The sequence below is a fragment of the Schistocerca serialis genome, chromosome 1 (genome assembly GCF_023864345.2).
Source record: "Schistocerca serialis cubense isolate TAMUIC-IGC-003099 chromosome 1, iqSchSeri2.2, whole genome shotgun sequence".
Taxonomy (NCBI): Eukaryota; Metazoa; Arthropoda; class Insecta; order Orthoptera; family Acrididae; genus Schistocerca; species Schistocerca serialis.
This window is the reverse complement of record NC_064638.1, coordinates 1,138,681,994-1,138,704,399: the sequence shown is the minus strand read 5'-3', so window position 1 is coordinate 1,138,704,399 and position 22,406 is coordinate 1,138,681,994. Positions and strand designations below refer to the sequence as shown.

The following is a 22,406-nucleotide window of genomic DNA, read 5'->3' as shown; positions in this document are numbered from 1 at the left end:
AATTCAATATTTCTTCTGTTACCCAAGGATTTCTACTAGCCCTCGTCTTTTTACCTACTTGATCCTCTGCTGCCTTCACTACTTCATCCTTAAAAGCTACCCTTCTTCTTCTACTGTATTTATTTCCCCCATTCCTGTCAATTGCTCCCTTATACTCTCCCTGAATCTCTGTACAACCTCTGGTTCTTTTAGTTTATCCAGGGCCCATCTCCTTAAATTTCCACCTTTTTGCAGTTTCTTCAGTTTTAATCTACAGGTCATAACCAATAGATTGTGGTCAGAGTCCACATCTGCCCCTGGAAATGTCTTACAGTTTAAAACCTGGTTCCTAAATCTCTGTCTTACCATTATATAATCTATCTGATACCTTTTAGTATCTCCAGGGTTCTTCCATGTATACAACCTTCTTTCATGATTCTTAAACCAAGTGTTAGTTATGATTATGTTGTGCTCTGTGCAAGATTCTATCAGGCGGCTTCCTCTTTCATTTGTTACCCCCAATCCATATTCACCTACTATGTTTCCTTCTCTCCCTTTTCCTACACTCGAATTCCAGTCACCCATGACTATTAAATTTTCGTCTTCCTTCACAATCTGAATAATTTCTTTTATTTCATCATACATTTCATCAATTTCTTCGTCATCTGCAGAGCTAGTTGGCATATTAACTTGTACTACTGTAGTAGGTGTGGGCTTCGTATCTATCTTGGCCACAATAATGCGTTCACTATGCTGTTTGTAGTAGCTTACCCGCATTGCTATTTTCCTATTCATTATTAAACCTACTCCTGCATTACCCCTATTTGATTTTGTGTTTATAACCCTGTAGTCACCTGACCAGAAGTCGTGTTCGTCCTGCCACCGAACTTCACTAATTCCCACTATATCTAACTTCAACCTATCCATTTCCCCTTTTAAATTTTCTAACCTACCTGCCCGATTAAGGGATCTGACATTCCACGCTCCGATCCGTAGAACGCCAGTTTTGTTTCTCCTGATAACGACATCCTCTTGAGTAGTCCCCGCCCGGAGATCCGAATGGGGGACTATGGTACCTCCGGAATATTTTACCCAAGAGGACGCCATCATCATTTTATCATACAGTAAAGCTGCATGCCCTCGGGAAAAATTACGGCTGTAGTTTCCCCTTGCTTTCAGCCGTTCGCAGTACCAGCACAGCAAGGCTGTTTTGGTTAATGTTACAAGGCCAGATCAGTCAATCATCCAGACTGTTGCCCTTGCAACTACTGAAAAGGCTGCTGCCCCTCTTCAGGAACCACACGTTTGTCTGGCCTCTCAACAGATACCCCTATCTGTATCGCTGAGGCACGCAAGCCTCCCCATCAACGGCAAGGTCCTTGGTTCATGGACATAAGATGTGTATGAACTACAATTCGCCACACTTACACATTGGGCCTAGACAGTTACAGAGTGAGTGTCGGGTACCTCACATTTCCTAAATCAAGACGCATTTCCCCTCTCTCTCTGACGTCACGCCCCAGTCTGGTTTTTCTGCTGCTGTTGCCAAATGGTCCGATTTTCTGTCATTTTGCGTACATCTAACCGAATTTCTTTGCTGTCGAGTGTACGTGTTTCTCAGTACTTTTGCGACTGTTTATAAATTATTTATAAACTGGCGGATGAAGGGAAATATTTCTCCTTGTGGGACAGCCACAGCGGTACAAGTCCATTTTGAAAATTGAAGAAACCACAGAAGATGGTGGATTTAGCAACAGATCTATGGTTTCTTCATTTATCAAAAAAAAAAAAAAGGGAAATACGAAGTTATGTTTCTCAACAAGTCCGTCCGATATAAAATTAACTACAAATGAACACTTTCTGGTGAATTATGTAATACTGTTACCAGTTTGAGATCCCTAACCCTGGTAGTAGTCACTCTAAGGTCTGATCTCTTAAAAGTTAAGATGTTTGTAGACGTTGTAGCTTGATGTTGTCGCTTTGGGAAGAAGATGAAACTTTTCTTTGGTGACTTGCCATTGGTACACAATATTGGTGTTTGTACTGGTATGTGCTAAAAGAATACATCCTCAAAAAAAGACATATGGGGTAAACTTTTGATAGGCATACAATTATTATCGTTTCAAGCTAAACTCATCATATGCAACAGAATTGTTGTAATGTATTGTAGCTTTTGGACGCGACTCCATTTTTTAAAAGAGAAGTACTTCAATAATAATGTAGTTACGCTCGTTAACAGTACTTCACCTCCGTCTACCAATGAAGCACTATCTCGTGAGAGTGAAACGCATTATTCACAGATCAGGTGTCTGAGAGTTCATACACTGATCACAAACCTTGAAGGAAAGCTCAGAGGAAGAACAAGGATTCCAGGGACGGCATCCAGCATAGTCTAAATGACCAACGGATGGTAATTTTAGAACTTCTTTCAATATTTTCACGGATATAACCTGCAGATCAAGATGTCGAAGATATGTAGATCCATGATAAACACAGGATTAGTTATGTGGGATGTAGAGCCACTTACATTACGGGTTTATCCAGTATGCAAGAGGCGTTCGGGGCCAAGTCTAAAACATTGATGAGGATGAGGACTACGTCATCCCTCACAGGTGAGCAACAGGAATGTACAGCAGAGGTGACGTGTATGCGCCCTCTAAGATAAGTTGTCTAGCGTGGTGAGATAAATCTCGCCACAATGAGTACATTAAGTACTGATGTGTGAATTTCCTTAGACATTCGTTGAGAAACTATTGTAACCTAAACTCAGAAGTGAATAGTTCGGCCAACAGGGATCACACGTGCGCACTCATTGTACAGATGCGTCAGCAGTTCCGTGCCTATGTGGTTCCCCTTGCTAACAGGTCAGCGATGTTGCTACTCCTGGCTCTTGCCTCAAAGTACTCCTCTTGAGAGTAACGAGCCACAAATAGAGTAATTATTCTTGACTAATTTCTCGGACCCTGCTTGGAACTATTGGTGGGCACTCCTACATTTGGGTACAGTAGACTGGTTCACGGTCGACAGATGAAATATGCCTTTTACTGCGAGTTGTTTAGTCTCTAGACACCGCTTGGACGAACTAAGGACCAATGCGAATAAAAAAAATGAAAGAGTGTCGAATGTAAACCAGAGTTTTATAAACGCAAGACAGAGCTGATTCCCACTCATTTATAGAGATCGCACAAGATGATTGAGTGGCTTGACATCTCTTTGAGGCTCCATAAACGTTAAACACGAACAATGGACTGCATTACTTTGTGCTTTGCGACAATTTTTCCGCGTTCTTCAGCACTCATCAGTGTTGAAAATGTGGATTATCTGCTACAGTAATAATAATAATAATAATAATAATGATAAAGTATCTCCGTTCTTTCAGTGTGATATGTTACGTAAGTACACAGTTCCTTATGGTTTTGTATCGCGCTATCAACAGGTTTTGACTTATGATGTACTCTGTGGAATGCAAAAAGAATTTTCCCATTCTACAGCTGAAATTTTCTGATGTGTGTTCTCGCAGAACGGGTTACTTTCTGCACTGCCGTACATCGCTAACATTGTGCTGAGTGTTGCCTGCAGCTGGATCGTCAACAGTGTAGAGAAGAAGCAAGTACTCAGCAGGGGGGGCTTAAGGAAGGTGATCAACTCCATTGGTAAGAATGTATGTGCAGATAAGTATGTACTGTTTTTAGCACAATCAGTCATTAAATTACAGGAAAGAAAGTCGAAAAGTTTATTTACTTATCTACCCTCCTCTGATTAGAGCCATCAGGCCCTCTCTTATATGGGAGCACAGTTTCACGTATATAGTACCTTTTTTACATCATAGTTACCTTACAAACAACAATTACAGTTATAACAAGTAGTATGAAAATATTCCAATATCTTAGATGTTTGCAGCCTGGTGGTCGTCGACAACCACCGATATTTCAACTGGAGCACACCCTGCCATTTTCGAGGCATGACTCTACCAAGCAAGTGATACGTAAAAGAATCTACATACTTTTTCTCGGGTTGTGAGTAATGTTCGTGCTTCGACATGTTGTGAAGGAAAGCACCTTGCTACTCTCTTGAGCACTGTAGTAGGTCGGTGTGAGCATCACATTAAGAACTCGATTGGTTTCTTAAGTCGATTAGAGGAAGTGCGATTAAGTGAATATGATATTACAGTAAGTGTGGATGAGGTCTCTCTCTTCACTCGCATTCCTCTGTCTGATTCGCTACGTTCGATTGAGGCTAGCTTTGGTGTTGAAGTAACGAACGCATTTCGACATGTTTTGACTTCCACCCACTTTTTGTTGAATGACCATAACGTGAGCCGACAGATGAAGTTGCGATGGGAAGCCTGTTGCCTCCTATCATTGGCAATTTGTTTATGGAGGAACGTACCTCGGAGTCGCAGCTTTGAAACCTGTGCGTTTTTTTCGGATATTAGGTTATACTTTCGTTGTTAGGCCTCATAACAGTTAGAATTTCAAAGACTTTTTAGCGCACCTGAATTACATTCGCCAGAATATTTGATTGAGGATGGAGGTGGAATAGAATGAATGCGTTCCCTTCCTTGACGTGTTGATCAGGAGTAAGGCTGCTTGTATGTTAGTGCATGCCCTAAATAGGAAGCCTGCTCACACTGACTTCTATCTACAGGCTCACAGGTGACACTGTCCGGCTCAGCGTGAAGGGGTGCTTCGGACCTTGGTTCACTTGGACGTGATGTCCGACCCCGAGAGTTTATCAGCTGAGTTAGCCCATCTTGAGGTCACCTTCCGCCAGAATGGTTTGAGTGAAAGACAGATCAGGCGTATGTTGCGATGTCGACCAACTCTTCACCGAGTGAGTGATAATACCCAGGTGCCACCGAAGTCTACAGCCTTTTGCCTTGATGATGATGATGAGGTCCCATACTCCGAGGTGCGTAGGGAGCGATGCGGGAGACCCGCGCCGCCGACTAAGCAAGGTCCTAGTGGAGGTGGTTTGCCATTGCCTTCCTCCGACCGTAATGGGAATGAATGAGGACGATGAAGGCAACGCAAGAAAACCCCGTCATCTCGAGGCAGGGAAAATCCCTGACCCCGCCGGGAATCGAACCCGGGACCCCGTGCGCGGGAAGCGAGAACGCTACCGCAAGACCACGAGCTGTATTTCGAACAAGGCTGGTCGTATTTTCGGAAATTATGATGTGAAATGTGTTATTCGACCACCATCTAAGACAAGAATCCTATTAGGTTCCATAAAGAATGTTCGTGGTTTGCGTAATACTGGTGTCTACCGTATTCCATGGTGTTTTGGCATGTCATGTATTGGTCAGAGTATCAGAACTATGGAGAACCGGTATACTGAACATAAGCGGCACAACAGCCAAAGAAAATCCGCTCTTGCAGAATACTGGCATGGCACCTTTCATCCCAAGGAACAACACGAAGATTCTGGCACGCACTTCCAGCTGTTGAGAAAGTGTTATTAAGAAAGCAGTTGAAATAGAATTAGCATGTAACCTTATAAACAGAGGTGGTAGTTTTTCTTTAAATTTTGTTGGAATCCTGTCTTCTCCCTTGCCAAAATCAGAGGGACTGAGTTAATGCTATCTACTCGTTGCTGATTAATTTCACTATCGGTAACTTCTGACGTCGGTCATCTTTGGATAGTGTAATGGCGTTAGTGTTTACAGCATGTGTGTGTTTGTTACCTCTGCAGACCGAGCTTTTAAATTCCATTGCACAACTCTTTTTTGCCTTGAAAATCGTAGCATTCCCTCCTGTCGAAATACCGGCGGTTGACGACGACGCCACGCGGCTGCATTCCCCTAAGTTATTTGAACATTGTATGCGCCGAGGGAAATTCAGAAACATATTAAATTGATTTGTGTGTCTGCAGTGATAGTATGAGTAATATGTGGTGCTACCAAACACATACGCTAAAGATGTTATAAGGAAAGGTGTAAAAAATAAATGAAATGGTAGTTAAGGACACATTTGAAAATACATTAGCAACTGCAAGACCAGAAAGCGTAGTAAATAATGAAAATTTTTGTTACTGTGTGTATGCAGTACAGTAAGAAGAATACATGACTCAATTTGTAGGTGATATTTAGGGTAGAAATTGTGCGCAACTTAATACTTGGAACTACGCAACAGCTACGTCTCCAACCCGGCTGGTCATCACGTCGAAGTGAGCTTGGGTGACAGATATGGGTACGTCACTGCTTGCTGCTGCAATCAGTGGCTGGCGAGCGATGGTGAGCCTGTCTCTCGCAAACTCACGACCAAACGATTTCAATGGGCGGGAAATCTGGAACAATTCTTAGCTCGGGAAACAGTTGAATAGACTCTGCAGGTCTGGCCTTAACATTTTTTTGGATTTTACCTCCAACCAGGGGTTATCGCCAAGTGTACCCAGTGGTATTCAGACCCATCGCGTCAGGTGCTAGACCTGTATGACGATGACGCGAGCAGTCAAAGAAACTTAGTTCTCCTTGAAACTTCCACAAACTGATACGTCCATCGCCGGCCAGAGTGGCCGAGCGGTTCTAGGCGCTACAGTCTGGAACCGCGCGACCGCTACGGTCGCAGGTTGGAATCCTGCCTCGGGCATGGATGTGTGTGTTGTCCTTAGGTTAGTTAGGTTGAAGTAGTTCTAAGTTCTAGGCGACTGATGACCTCAGCAGTTAAGTCCCATAGTGCTCAGAGCCATTTGAACCATTCGATACGTCCATCGTGATGCTGTGCACGTAAGTGGGGTTCTTCTTAAACGTGGCGCCATCGCTGCCAGCGCACTTTTCACTGCTGTCTAATCAAGGGAAACTGCAACAGTGGTGACACTGTTGTCAGTCTGTGGTGTTCCATAGGTCGTCGCGCTGTCATTGAGGACATTCGCCATCGGTGGCGTGTTACTTAATTGAGTGGCTGTAGCTGATGGCTGGGTTTTTGGCCTTGCCTGATGACTGACAAGGCGTGCAAGTGGGAAGGTGCTACGTCGGGCCAGTAGTTGGGTCTGTAGGCGGCAGACAATAAGGCGTCCTCTCAGAGTGTACCTTAGGGACTGGGTGAAGAAGGGTGCTCAGATGTTTGAATAAGCTCCTGGAGTAGATCATCCGTGCAGTCTCCTCAGGAACCTGGTTTTATTGCACCGCCAGGTGACTGACTTCAGATCATCAGCATGGCTGTGCCTGGCGAGCTGCAACTGGGTGAGGATTAGAGGGCATCATCAGGTGCGCTGCCTGAGGTTATGGATGAATATGTTTTTTACCCAATAGCTCCCCCCCCCCCCCCCCCCACCCATGAGGGACCAGGGTAAGCGGCCACGGTCATCGTTTGGGATGTTGGGCCACATTACTCAACGTGGGAGTCACTAGTAATTAAATGCCATTGCGCAGTGGCCACATGGTCACCCTTTCAACTGTGCTGCGATTACCCTTAAAACTGTCTCTTATCTACTCAATCGTCAGATTGCTAGAATAAAAGGTGGTCTCGACAGAAATACCAGTGTAGTAGAGGCTCATGTTGAAGATCTCGGAGGTTACTCACCACACACAGAGAGAATTTGAATAGTGTGGTTGGTAAACACCATACGAGCAAGTGGTAAACGGTGTAATAGCTGTTAGAGGTGTCGGTTCATGAGATGGCATGAACCAAAATCCACATCCTGTATGTCCGCAGCTCGTGGTTGTGCGGTAGCGTTCTCGCTTCCCGCGGCCGGGTTTCCGGGCTCGATTCCCGGCGTGGTCAGGGATTTTCTCTGCCTCGTGATGACTGGGTGTTGTGTGATGTCCTTAGGTTAGTTAGGTTTAAGTAGTTCTAAGTTCTAGGGGACTGATGACCTCAGATGTTAAGTCCCATAGTGCTCAGAGCCATTTTGAGCCACATCCTGTGCTTCTTCGCAGTATTTGTAAATAATTTGCGTTATTCATATTTAATGGCTGTATAATATATATGATTAATTCTACAGTTGCAGTATTTGTCTCTGGCAAGGGAGTCATGTGGTAACTGCTGGGGTGGTTGTCTGAGTTATTGGTCTACATGTGGTGTACTAAACTCATATCCAGGAAAAACAGAACACCTTGAATAACTGTAGATTGGACGCCCATACAGGATTACCGTTTCAGTCACCTCTGTGAGCGTGTGTCCTGTTGCCCAGTAGGGTTAGCGTTCGCCATAGGCTCTGATAAATTGCTCCGTGCATCATGGCACCCACCCCTATAAGGTGCTTATACATCCAGTGCTATAGCCATCCATGTTGCATTCACCATGTTCCAAAGTTGATCTGTGGTGGTTCGCATCTGGGTCACAGCACTGCACCTGTAATTTCAACATATCCCACATATTTTAGATTGAGCTGGCGGTCCAGGGCAAAAGGCTGACATCCTGTGACACCAAGAAGGCGCGAGTTCGTGCAGCAGCACGCTGTAATACATTGTGTTACTGAAAAATGGCATCTGGGGTGTTGTGCAGAAAGGGTATGGCTATGGGTCGCAGGATGTCTTTCAAGTATGTCTCACTGGTCACAGTAACCTGGATATGCACTACGTGTGATTTGTGATTGTACAAATAGCACCGCACACCGTAAGGTCTTGAGTTAATGCTGTGTGTCTTGGGGGAATGCAGTCACTATCAAACCTTTCCCCTGTCTGCGGCGAACAAAAATACGGCCATCATTTTCAAATAACCAGAACCTGTATTCGTCCAAAACCACTGTCTGATACCATACCTGTCTTCAGTGACGTCGTTCCATACACCGTTGTCGTCTAGCATGTTTCTGCACATTCGTCAGAGGTAGGCGGAGAAATGAACGAATCACACGTACCCGAAGCCGTAATAAACGGCGACGGACTGTCCCTCTGATAGTGTACGATGTGTTCCACTGTTGCACCAGAGCCGAGGAGGACGCAGATCTGTCCCACAATGCCATTCGCATGAGGTGTCGATCATCTCAGAGGTTGGTCTGGGTGGTATGTCCTGACCCGTCTCATCATGTTCTACAGCCTTCCGTGAATCATTCTGCACACACCCGTTGCACTGCCGAAACACTTCGTCCCACACGAGCAGCAACTTCCCAGATGGATGTACCACATTCTCTCACGCCAATAATGCATGCTCTTTCAAATTCACTGATTTGACGGTACGGTTCGCGCATTCGTCTGCAGCGCATCCTTCATGTCTCTTCAAGGCACATTGATCCATTACCTTCGTTTTATAGCGACAACTAGAGCCGTAGGCACAATTTACCGATAGGTGCTGATGACCGCGATCTTGATGTTGAACCTAAACCCGCGGGACGACATTGTTCAAATACTATTCATTTCTGCAGAGCGTACTAATGTATATGTCTAGTGAATATGTAAGTCCTGTCTCTAGGCTTTCAAGATGTTCCGTTTTTTTCTGAACGTGTGTGTAGTGTCTGAGTTTTCTATGAGAAATGCAGTGAGCACCTTTGCAGTCTACATGGCAGTTACCATAGAACTGCCTGAGACTTCCCTATGACTGATTTCCGAGTAACGAGCATTCTCAGTCACTATGAGATGTGCAGTGGAGGATCTGAATCAAAATGTGCTTGGCGGCTACTTGTCAAATGTGGTGGGACCAAACACTGACAAGAGTAGTAATAGACTCAGTTCCAAGTTAAGCCCGTCCGGGGCATCGCGCCATGACTAGAACCTGTGGTTAAGTTAGGCATAGCTGTGTAAAACTAGTGACCCTGAGGGTGCGTGCGCTCGGCAGTGAGTAGGCCTGACCAACTGTGGACTCAGCTTTCCACAGGCTACAGATTCAGTCACGTTGGGCACTGTACAGACACCGAAGCTGAGTGATCGCCTACATGACGCCCCGTCATCATCGGCAATCGTGCGTGTTGTTTTAAAAGCCCCTGCGTGGTAACACGCACTCCTCAATTCACAGTCTGAACCCCAAGGAGTGAGATTAGTTTTGCTGGGCCCTGACCTACCGTTCGTGGTGGAACTAGATAAGTGGAGTGATTTCATACTGATACTATCAGAAGCAACAAATACGGGCTATCTACTGTATGACAGTCAGCTGACTCATAGCTGACTTTTTGATGATGGAGTGCCATTCCCTAAGGGGATGCAGTTGAATGTCTGAAAGGATACTTGTCTTGCTTGCAAAACAAAGTACGAGCACCTGAAGTGTCTGTATGTCCTTCAGGGCCAAGTGTACAAGATGTCTGTCTTCACGGTCGCTGGTTGCGTGGAGTCGCTGAGATCCTGCATGACACTGAGCATCGTCCACCTGAATCACCCATTTCCACTTTCACATAACAGTCGTAGGATCCCAACAACACGAGAAGCAATACTGCAGAACGATGAACCGACTGTACCCCAATTCCGACACGGGCCATGTTTTCGTAAACAGCCAACATGTAAATAGAGTTAGAAACCCGCTATGTCATCTTCCCTTCTTTGTAGAGCGTAGATGATGTTATTCCCACCTACTTCACGCAGTTGCGCTGAAACGTTATCATTTGCACATTCAAGCAAGCAGTATGCTTTCTGTACATTTTAAATATGTTGTGCGTCTTCTCCGTGATGCTGCTGTTGTAATGTCCAGTGGGTACACGCAGATCAGTGGTTGACAGCATTACACTGGAAGGATAGTGTAAATAGGGTAACTCGATGTTTTTTATTCGATACTTCAGATTTGGAACGGATTATAGAACCACATAAAGCAACGGATGCTTTAGACTGCCTTAAGCAATTTTTTTACCGTTTTTTGCAGTTTCTATTGTTGTTGGACATGAGGTTGTCTTTTGCGCAGATTTTGTAAATATGTATTGTTATACTCATTTGAGTGCTGTACAATATATTAAAGCTCTTTGGAATACATTGTTAATTCTTTAGGTACAGAATTTTATTGTGAGTAAAATTATACATAGTTTTAGAGTTATTAATGTAACATTCTGACAGCTAAGCCGTACTTCGTCGATCATGCACCATCTTGCACCTTGAAACAGATTTCCTTTTACCGTGGAATATGCAGTACTTGCAAATGAACTGAAAATTTTTAATACCTTAAGAATTTTACCTATCTTGAAAATGGAAATTGGTTATGGTTTCCAATAGCTTCTATTTCGAAATTTACCTACTTTTAAGCTGTATCTCGTATTTGGTAATACTCAAACTTAATTTGATTTAATTGAGTGATTTTTGGTGTGTAGCGGAGTAATAATGCAACAGATAGAGTATTAAATGCAGAACTGAATAAATTTTCTCGAGTGTTGTGCTTTTAAAATTCCACCGAATATTTGTTCATAGCCATGTAGTACCTTCGAACATATTTTCACATTTAGAAAAACCTTAATTTTCCGAAGTAATATTTGTAATTTCAGGAAAAAGACTGGAGCACGTACAAAGTGAATGCTTTTTTTTTTGAAATTGAATAAGAAAACATAATAAACTTCTATTATAGGGTTGGCTAGAAGCAAAAGTCAGAAATTTGACCCACAGTAGAACATACCCCCTATGAATTCGTTTTATGTGAGATGTTATGAATTTGCTGTAAACAAAAATGTGAAATAAAGTTTAAAACATTGACACCTCCAAATGTAGAGGTAGATGACACAAGTAAAACAATAAAAATAATAAATGAATTATTTAGAAACATCAACAGGTGATTCAAGATAATGCTCAACAAATATAGTGTTCGAATCTCAAATAGAGCCGGCGGCGGTGGTCGAGCGGCTCTAGGTGCTCAGTCCGGAACCGCGCCACTGCTACAGGTTCGAATCCTGCCTCGGGCATGAATGTGTGTGATGTCCTTAGCTTAGTTAGTTTTAAGTAGTTCTAAGTCTAGGGGACTGATGACCTCAGATGTTAAGTCCCATAGTGCGCAGTGCCATTTGAGCCATTTTTTTAAAATCTGAAATAGAAACAGCTCCAATTTTCCAATATCCGTGAAATATTGTATTGTATTATTTCACCGACAAGGAAGTCAGCACTAAAGTAAATCAAGAACTCTACTTCGAGAATTTACATCTCATATAAATCACTTATTGCTTTCCGTAAGAGCCATCGCTTATTTCCTTAATAAGGTCACATTTATCTTTTCTGAAATTGGAAAATAGTATTCGGTGTATGTTCCAGGTCACTGGTTTCCAGCCGCGGCTTTGGTAGCCCTCAGCTTCATCCCAGTGGAAGACCCAACGGCAGCTGTGATCTTGCTGACTGCCGCAATCGGTTTCAATGGACTCACCGTCATGGGTATGATGATGAACCTTATCGACATCGCACCGAACTTCTCTGGCCTGATGATGGGTGTTACTGACTGTATCGGGACATTGACGTCCATCGCTGCACCACTCTACGTGGGTGCTATAGTCAAGGAGAACGTAAGTACAAAGGGCCTCCCAGAGTAAAATTCAATTTCGGCTCCATTTCGGAATCAGTTTCTCAGTTCAAATATTTTTAACCCTATAATCGACAATATAGTTCACGAGCAACACCGCTTTCCATCAGTTACTGTAGGAGCGCTAAGAGTCCCAACGTATTTAAAATGACATTGTACTATCAGTCATCCATTAACTTGGCACAGTTGGCAGCAGCTCTCTTCTTCGTAGTGCGGCATATCGTCGCAAGATGGCAGTTACGGCAGGTTGCATGAGAACTGAGAGGTTTGTAGGTAAAGTATGTAGGTAAAGTAATATTTTACGCAATGCTAGCATTTAACTGCATACAAACAACATCATACATATTTTTAAAACAAATAAGAAGAAACTTATATGAGGTCTTAAAAAGGTGTAACATATTCCAACATCTACATAGATGCTCCGCAAGCCACCATATGATGCTTGGCAGAGGGTATCCTGTACCACTACTTGCCATTTCCTTTCGTGCTCCACTCGCAAAAAGCGAGGGAAAAACGACTATCTGTATACCTCCGTATGAGACCTAATTTCTCCTATATTATCTTTGTGGTCCTTATGCGCAATGTGTGATGGCAACAATAGAACCGTTCGGCTGTCAACTTTAATTGGCAGTTCTCTAAATTTTCTTAATAGTGTTCCTCAAAAAGTACGTTGCTTCCATCGAGGGATTCCCATTTGAGTTCCCGAACACTAGGTAACACTTATATTTTGTCAAACCTACCGGTAATAAATCTAGCAGCCGACCTCTGAATCGCTTCGACGTCTTCCTTCAATCCGGCCTGGTACGGATCCCAAATACTGGAACAATACTCAAGAATAGGTCGCACCAGCGTCCTTTATGTGGTCTCCTTTATCGGTGAACCACTGTTTCCTAAAAATCTTTCAATAAACCGCAGTCGACCATTCACCTTCCCTAGCACAGGTTTCACATGCCCGTTCCATCACAAAGCGTTTTGCATCGTTATGTCCAGATATTTAAACGACTTGACTGTGTCAAACCGGACACTGGTAATACCGTATTCGATAATTACAGGTTTGATCTTCCTACTTACCCACATTAACTTAAATTTTTCCACGTTTAGGTCTAGCTGCCGTTCATCACACCAACTGATCTTAAAGTTTACCAAGTGTGGTCTCCTATTTCTGTTTATACCATGCAACTCTGACACACGCTCCCAGCCCACCCATTGTATTACAATCTGTCGATAAAATACATGTACAATCGCTGTTATTCTGTTATAAACACAACTCAGTTATGCTATTTCACGTGCTGGTTTAATATACAGGAGCCCCACGCCCTCTCACTCACTTCCCGAAGCCGGCCGAAGTGGCCGTGCGGTTAAAGGCGCTGCAGTCTGGAATCGCAAGACCGCTACGGTCGCAGGTTCGAATCCTGCCTCGGGCATGGATGTTTGTGATGTCCTTAGGTTAGTTAGGTTTAACTAGTTCTAAGTTCTAGGGGACTAATGACCTCAGCAGTTGAGTCCCATAGTGCTCAGAGCCATTTGAACCATTTTTCACTTCCCGAAGGTGTTCTGTAGGATTCAGACCTGTCCATTACAGGGATGTTATTGTCGTGTAAACACTCTGCCACAGGCCGTGTATTACGCACAGGTGCTCGATCACGTTGAAAGATGCAATCGGCATCTCCGAATTGCTCTTCAACAGTGGGAAGCAAGAAGGTGGTTAAAACATCAATGTGGGCCTGTGCTGTGATAGTGCCTCCCAAAACAACAAGGGGTGCTAGCCCCCTCCATGAAAAATTCGACCACACCATAACACCACCGGCTCTGAATTTTACTGTTGGCACTACACACGCTGGCAAATGAAGTTCACTGGGCATTCGCCATACCTACACCTTGCAATCGGACCGCCACGTTGTGCACCGTGATTCGTCACTCCACACAACGTTTTCCACTGTTCAATCGTCCAATGTTTACGCTCCTTACACCAAGCGAGGCGTCGTTTGACACTTACCAGCGTGATGTGTGGCTTATGAGCAGCCGCTCGACCATGAGATCCAAGTTTTCTCACCTCCCACCTAACTGTCATAGTACTTGCAGTGGATCCTGATACAGTTTGGAATTCCTGTGTGGTGGTCTGGATAGATGTCTACCTATTACACAATACAACCCTCTTCAATTGTCGGCAGTTTCTGTCAGTCAACAGACGAGATCGGCCTGTACGCTTTTGTGCTGTACGTGTCCCTTTACGTTTACACTTCACTATCACATCGGAAACAATGGACCTAGAGATGTATAGGAGTGTGGAAATCTCGCATACGGACGTATGACACAAGGGACACCCAGTCACCTGACCACGTTCGAATTCCGTGAGTTCCGCGGAGCGCCTCATTCTGCTCCCTCACGATGTCTAATGACTGCTGAGGTAGCTGATATGGAGTGCCTGGCAGTAGGTGGGAGCACAATGCACCTAATACGAAAAACGTAAGTTTTTGGGGGTGTCTGAATACTTTTGATCAGACAGCGTAGATGCAACTGCTGGTGTGGGCGATGCGTTTGCAGGCGTCTCCCAGTCGGCGCGTCCATGACTCTCTGGCAGTCGGCAACTGCAACTACAACTGCGAGATGGTGCAATCGGAAGGTTTTTTTCGCTGGATATGTTTAGTGGAAACATTGTGATGGCGGATGGTTCTTGTGTTCTCAAATGTTGGTGCATATAAGACCTCAGACATATTTAGCTCTATGATCTACTTGTGGCAGATATTTAATTACTTGATTCGTAAAACGTTTGTGTGTGATTCTCAAACAATGAAGATATGTTTTATTGTGAAGAAGAACCATCGTAAGGTGGTGAGTGTTTTAAACAATCTGTTTGACTCTTGTAAACTGTTAAATAATTAGTGTGATATGGTGGTGCAAATGGGCTATTTCCCACCGTTTTTGGTCTCACAATTGTGTCAGGTCTCCTGTCCTGCCCAGATATAGTCAATATGAACACAGTATTCTGAGGACAGACGAAAACCTTTGTCTGCTTGTTTAGTCGCTGTGTTCACACAAGCAGGAAGCAACCACTTGAGAACGACAGAGGCAAGTAGTGTGTATGGACTTTTTTGATCAAAGGAAAGCCGCTACCTGGTGTTTGGTTCAGATGCCACGGGAACAAATGTAGGTCCCTCGTCTACAGATTTGAGATTCAGTTGTTACAACAGGAAGTAGCCAAGTGAGAGAAAACAGATGTAAGTTTACTGGGTATTTCATATGAAAGGACACCAACTTCTGGTCCACAGCCAGTGGTATTTAGTATCGAAAACGGCATATAATATACCATGCTTCATCCCATTCCTTGGTGCTTACAATTATTAGATGATTAGAAGCAGGGCTAGGGGGTGCAGATGAGAGCTCTGCCCAGGAGGGGGAGCAATGTCTTCCATAAACCGATTAAACAAAGAATATGCAAATTGAATTGAACAATATACACTCCTGGAAATGGAAAAAAGAACACATTGACACCGGTGTGTCAGACCCACCATACTTGCTCCGGACACTGCGAGAGGGCTGTACAAGCAATGATCACACGCACGGCACAGCGGACACACCAGGAACCGCGGTGTTGGCCGTCGAATGGCGCTAGCTGCGCAGCGTTTGTGCACCGCCGCCGTCAGTGTCAGCCAGTTTGCCGTGGCATACGGAGCTCCATCGCAGTCTTTAACACTGGTAGCATGCCGCGACAGCGTGGACGTGAACCGTATGTGCAGTTGACGGACTTTGAGCGAGGGCGTGTAGTGGGCATGCGGGAGGCCGGGTGGACGTACCGCCGAATTGCTCAACACGTGGGGCGTGAGGTCTCCACAGTACATCGATGTTGTCGCCAGTGGTCGGCGGAAGGTGCACGTGCCCGTCGACCTGGGACCGGACCGCAGCGACGCACGGATGCACGCCAAGACCGTAGGATCCTACGCAGTGCCGTAGGGGACCGCACCGCCACTTCCCAGCAAATTAGGGACACTGTTGCTCCTGGGGTATCGGCGAGGACCATTCGCAACCGTCTCCATGAAGCTGGGCTACGGTCCCGCACACCGTTAGGCCGTCTTCCGCTCACGCCCCAACATCGTGCAGGCCGCCTCCAGTGGTGTCGCGACAGGCGTGAATGGAGGGACGAATGGAGACGTGTCGTCTTCAGCGATGAGAGTCGCTTCTGCCTTGGTGCCAATGATGGTCGTATGCGTGTTTGGCGCCGTGCAGGTGAGCGCCACAATCAGGACTGCATACGACCGAGGCACACAGGGCCAACACCCGGCATCATGGTGTGGGGAGCGATCTCCTACACTGGCCGTACACCACTGGTGATCGTCGAGGGGACACTGAATAGTGCACGGTACATCCAAACCGTCATCGAACCCATCGTTCTACCATTCGTAGACCGGCAAGGGAACTTGCTGTTCCAACAGGACAATGCACGTCCGCATGTATCCCGTGACACCCAACGTGCTCTAGAAGGTGTAAGTCAACTACCCTGGCCAGCAAGATCTCCGGATCTGTCCCCCATTGAGCATGTTTGGGACTGGATGAAGCGTCGTTTCACGCGGTCTGCACGTCCAGCATGAACGCAGGTCCAACTGAGGTGCCAGGTGGAAATGGCATGGCAAGCCGTTCCACAGGACTACATCCAGCATCTCTACGATCGTCTCCATGGGAGAATAGCAGCCTGCATTTCTGCGAAAGGTGGATATACACTGTACTAGTGCCGACATTGTGCATGCTCTGTTGCCTGTGTCTATGTGCCTGTGGTTCTGTCAGTGTGATCATGTGATGTATCTGACCCCAGGAATGTGTCAATAAAGTTTCCCCTTCCTGGGACAATGAATTCACGGTGTTCTTATTTCAATTTCCAGGAGTGTATTATTGACACTGATTTGAAATTCGTGTTGTGAAATCCTCTCTCTCAGCACAGACTTTTATTTCCTGCCAAAGTGCAGATGGGAGTGAGGAGAGGGAAGGTGAGGGAGGAGAGAGAGAAGGATTTCCTCATGAGAGGGTAAAGTGGCTCACAACTGAACTGAATAGGGGTGAAAAAAAATGTCTCTTTTCCTAGAAGGATAGGGGAGTAGGAGGATGAGAGGGAGAGATGGTGTGCTTTTCAGAAGGATGGATTATCCCTAGGAGGTCTTAAGTAATTATCATAACAATAGGTTTCTGGATGGAGTCATAAATCAATTTGCAAAACAATAGGTTAACGGGAGAGGGTAATTAACTGTCCAACTTCATTAATTAGCATATCAATTTGATTTCAAAAGTGCTCCAGAACTCTCAATATCGCACTACTTGCGTATGTACCACAACTATGTCTCTCGATAAATTAGTGGGAAGCCAATTTTATTTATTTTGGCTATGACATCAGAGCGGTTAGTTAAGGTATAGTATGTAAACTAGGGACTAAAGATATTTATCATCAACTTGTGAGATGTTCTCTTCCATTAACTTTGAGCTTTTCTTAATTCTATCAAACAGACCATTCAAGAGTGGAGAATTGTGTTCCTCACGGCAGCAGGAATGTTGTTTGTGGGCAATCTGATTTTCGTTATTTTCGCTAAAGGCGAAGTTCAACCTTGGAACGACCCTAACTATTCGAGAGGAAAGAAAACAGGTGAGTATCTTGAACAGTTTCTAGTACTAGTAGTCCTACTTGAAGCTTTCTCAGATTTGTAAATGTATTCTCCGTACACAGTCAGTATCTATCATCAGCTGCCGAATCACGATGTTTAGTAACATGTATCTGTATAGCGGGTTTTACGCAGACGTGTTTACGTGCGCCAGGTACGTTTAACTTGCGCTAATGGAAGTTCACACGGGCATGAAAATTTTCAGTCCAATCACGTCCGGTTTAGCTTTCCAACATAGCGATAACTGGATTAATACGTGCATATGTTCGAGTCGTCTCTTTAACTGCAGTTCAGAGAGTTACAGAACGCTTGAATAGCGAAATGAGAAGACATAGTTGTATTGTTCGTAAGTGGACCGCGAAGAGAAATGAGTTGAGAGCGACTAGAATTCTAAATAGGGAGCTGGAAAACGAAGACGAAGTTTCCTTCGAAAAGCATTTTCGACGAACAGATTTAGTTCCAAACATTTATTGAGACTCGTAATTACTCCTATACAGAGAAAAGATTCTCGCTTACTAAACAGGTTTTTGCTACTATAATGTTCATAAAAAACGACTAGCAATAGAAAAGCACGGCATTGTTGGTTTATAAACTTCTCTTGCAGAGGATCTACTCCTCACTGAATTCTTAACCTTGTTTTTCTGTCTCACGTATGCATTTCGAAAACTTCGTATTTTTGCTTTTACTCCATTTTCATTAATATGTGGTAATTTTCCCTAATTCCGCTTACAGTATCTCTTAAGGCTACCTTTACTTTTACTTATTCATTCTTCAGCCTTAATATTTCTACTTCTGAATGTAAACTAGCTTCCTATTCGGCGAACGCACTCCATCTTCAGGCCACAAGTGGCCCATCGGGACCATCCGATCGCCGTGTCAGCCTCAGGTCAGGATGCGGATAGGAGGGGCATGTGGTCACCACACCACTCTCCCGGTCGTTACGATGGTTTTCTTTGACCGGAGCCGCTACTATTCGGTCGGTTAGCTCCTCAATTGGCATCACGAGGCTGAGTGCACCCCGAAAAATGGCAACAGTGCATGGCGGCTGTGTCGTTCGCTGTGTTATTCAATGGTTTGGTATTTAACTAATTTGTAAATGAAAATGATAATCTTACTTCATCACAGTGAGTAATTACTAAATAATTTTTTCTCTCAGCTAAAGATTTGGTCAAGTTGCTAAAAAGCTCCAAGTTACCGTTGTCTGTAAGCTGTGTTAGTGTCACTAAATCACAGTTCATACACCAGATTCTATACAACTATTGATTAGGATGGAAACAGTTATTTTCAGCAAAATGATCATTAAAACCACCGAATATCAGCCGGGGACAACACTGACGTGTTTTACCTGAAATAATATTCTTCGCAACTCGTGCGTAATTAATTTCGGCTCCATTCATCAGCAAGAAAAGTTTGTTATATGGATCGTGCTTTGAGCACTGTTTTTAAAGAACCAATCCGATTCGAATTATTTTCATTTAAATGAGTTCGACACCATCGGTGCACATTTATTTTTACACATTTTTATTACTTTCGGCATTTATGTTGCAGAGTTGCGTAATTTGAATTTGCCGCTGAGATAATTGTTAAGATGTCGGCAGACAATTGATAGAGACTTTCTATTGTTAGAGCAAATTTCCTTTTAACAGGAAAAGTATTTGAAATGCTTATTAAACTTTACTTTCATATTGTGCACTACGTAGACTAATTTTCATCAAGCAAACCTTTGACACTTTCGTAAGAAACACAGATAAAACGCGATACAAATCGCTATCATCAACGGCTGCGCTCCTTGCAGCGGAAAGAAATAATTAACACAGAAAATGCTTATTGAGAGAGGAATTAATATTACAAATAATTGTTCACTCATATTTATAATAATAATGAACACTATTCTCAAGTAATAATAAACAAATAATTACAGCCGGCCGGAGTGGCCGAGCGGTTCTAGGCGCTACAATCTGGAGCCGCGCGACCGCTACGATCGCAGGTTCGAATCCTGCCTCGGGCATGGATGCGTGTGATGTCCTTAGGTTAGTTAGGTTTAAGTAGTTCTAAGTTCTAGGGGACTGATGACCAAAGAAGTTAAGTCCCATAGTGCTCAGAGCCATTTGAACCAACCAAATAATTACAATTTCTTAACAGACATCAGTTTGATTTGCGTCTTGCGTCCGCAACCTACAAAAGCCAACCAACAAAAGGTAAAAACAAAGGAAGACAAACGCAGAACATAAAAGGAATTTACAATTATCATTGTCTTTGTATGATACACATCGACATGTCCAATTACATCATAAAGTATTGTATAAATAATTAATATTTATCATCGTTTTCTTTCACTGTTTTTCCATAAGTTGGATAGATAAAGTTTATAACTGTTAGAGGCATAATTTCCTCTCGTCGCAGTGTAGCTAAAATTTTCCTCTTGGATGTTACATTCGTTGTCATCACTGCATACTGTCAGATTTTCAACGTTTTGATTTTCAGAGTTCAGTACCCTGGCTACTTCTGTTCGGACTTGCTTTCGGATTTCCGAGGGAATGTTCTCCTGCATTGTTTCCACAGCGGTAGCCAAAGCTTTGAATTGGTTCTCTAGTCTATCTACTTCAGTTTGAAGGCTATTAACCTGAACTGGAATGTTTGTTAACGGTTCAATAGTGCTTTTTACTGCAAACGATCTCCTTCATTAATATGTGGTAATTTTCCCTAATTCCGCTTACAGCGTCTCTTCAGGCTACCTTTACATTTACTTATTCATTCTTCAGTCTTAATATTTCTGCTTCTGAAAGTAAACTAGCTTCCTATTCTGCGAATGCACTCCATCTTTATGCCACAAGTGGCCCATCGGGACCATCCGACCGCCATGTCATCCTCAGTTGAGGATGCGAATAGGAGGGGAATGTGGTCACCACATCACTCACCCGGTCGTTATGATGGTTTTCTTTGACCGGAGCAGCTACTATTCGGTCGGGTAGCTCCTCAATTGTTATTGCGAGGCTGAGTGCACCCCGAGAAATGGCAACAGTGCATGGCGGCCCAGATGTTCACCCATTCAAGTGCCGGCCACGCCCGACAGCGCCGCACTTCGGTGATCTGACGGGAACCGGTGTACCCACTGCGTGAAGGCCGAATAGTCCGTATTTATAACGCTACGTATCGAAGATTCTCTGTACAAGAAAACAGTAGAATACTCGGGACTTTTCTCGAACAAACGCCAGACAGAATAATGTATCGAGATCACTAGAATGGCCACGACTTTTCTCGTAGGCATGTTTTAGCTACCCATGTGCCACACAGAAACGTGTAAAATACGATGACGCGGACTCGGGTGCTACATAGGAAGGTACAACTACTCGATGTTTCGATTCAATGGAGTCGACTGACGAAAGAAACGAACGAATAGCGTGTCTGGTGTGACGTCTGTGTTCAGCGCATCTATCCTAAATAGTGCAACACTTCTGGCCAATGTATGATTTCCTCCACTGGCACGGGATATTATGCATCCCTCGTCTCCTCCGATTTAGGTTATCTTTAACAGAACCTAGCTGGAGGGGGCAGGCACATTTTATTTGCTGTTTCTTGAACAGCCCGCGTATCTTAAATGACCCACACCAACATCATATAGAAAACCATCCACGTGGAATTCTCCGTTCCTTCTGGTAGTTGCTGAGGTTCAATGCGTGCCGGTTGAAACGCATTTCGAATCTGTTTATCAGAGTGCCCGTACTGCACAAATACAAAGCGAAGACTGATAATCTCTCTGGAACTGATATAACTTTAGTTCTGTGAACGAGAGTCCGTAATATACCTCTGCGTTAGGATCGGTGACGGCAGTTCGTATCTTGCAGGTATAGCTCAGTGTGAGTTGGTTTACGGAACACACTGTGACCCACGAAACGGCCATCTTTTTTGCTGACCCACACATCTAAAAACGACTTCCTTCCACTTCCTTGCTGAAGCAAATGCTTGGATGTACCACTTGTGAGTGCTGAGAACTCTGCATTTAAATTTGTGTTTTCTGGAAATACATGAGAAGCACTTTTAAACTCGTGGACCATATTGTTTTTTCGCAACTAACAAATGAAATTTCTTTTTTTCTTTTCCAGAAACTACAGAAAAGATTGCTGTGTGAGCCAGTTCAAATGACGCCAGTCTTCGCATGAAGTATAGTGAGAGATACAGATCACTTCGTCACATATGTCTAAAACTCAAGATTCTTCACAATAGAACTTTGTACATAAAGAAGAAACGGGAAAGCAAAACTCTGCTAAACATCCACCATCTCCGCAGCTTGAGTGACTTGCCAACATTGGCTAGAGGGAAGATATTTGATTTTATTCGATACGAAATATATAGATGCTAATTAAAAATGTAGTATCCACATCATAACATACAGGAACTCATACTCCTACAACAGAAGGTTGTGAAACTATAACTT

At 44.0% G+C, this 22,406-nt stretch overlaps 1 protein-coding gene across 1 annotated transcript in view; it reads left to right on the top strand.

Moving 5' to 3' along the window:
• The window catches only part of LOC126455925 (putative inorganic phosphate cotransporter), a 59,331-nt gene extending 37,215 nt beyond the window's left edge, over positions 1-22,116 (top strand). Inside the window, exons 4-7 of the mRNA XM_050091687.1 lie at positions 3,500-3,632; positions 12,068-12,312; positions 17,820-17,955; positions 22,075-22,116. Of these exons, the coding sequence (XP_049947644.1) occupies positions 3,500-3,632; positions 12,068-12,312; positions 17,820-17,955; positions 22,075-22,100 (540 nt within the window). The 3' untranslated portion in view covers positions 22,101-22,116. The remainder of the gene's footprint in view (positions 1-3,499; positions 3,633-12,067; positions 12,313-17,819; positions 17,956-22,074) is intronic.
• The last annotated feature ends 290 nt before the right edge of the window (positions 22,117-22,406 follow it).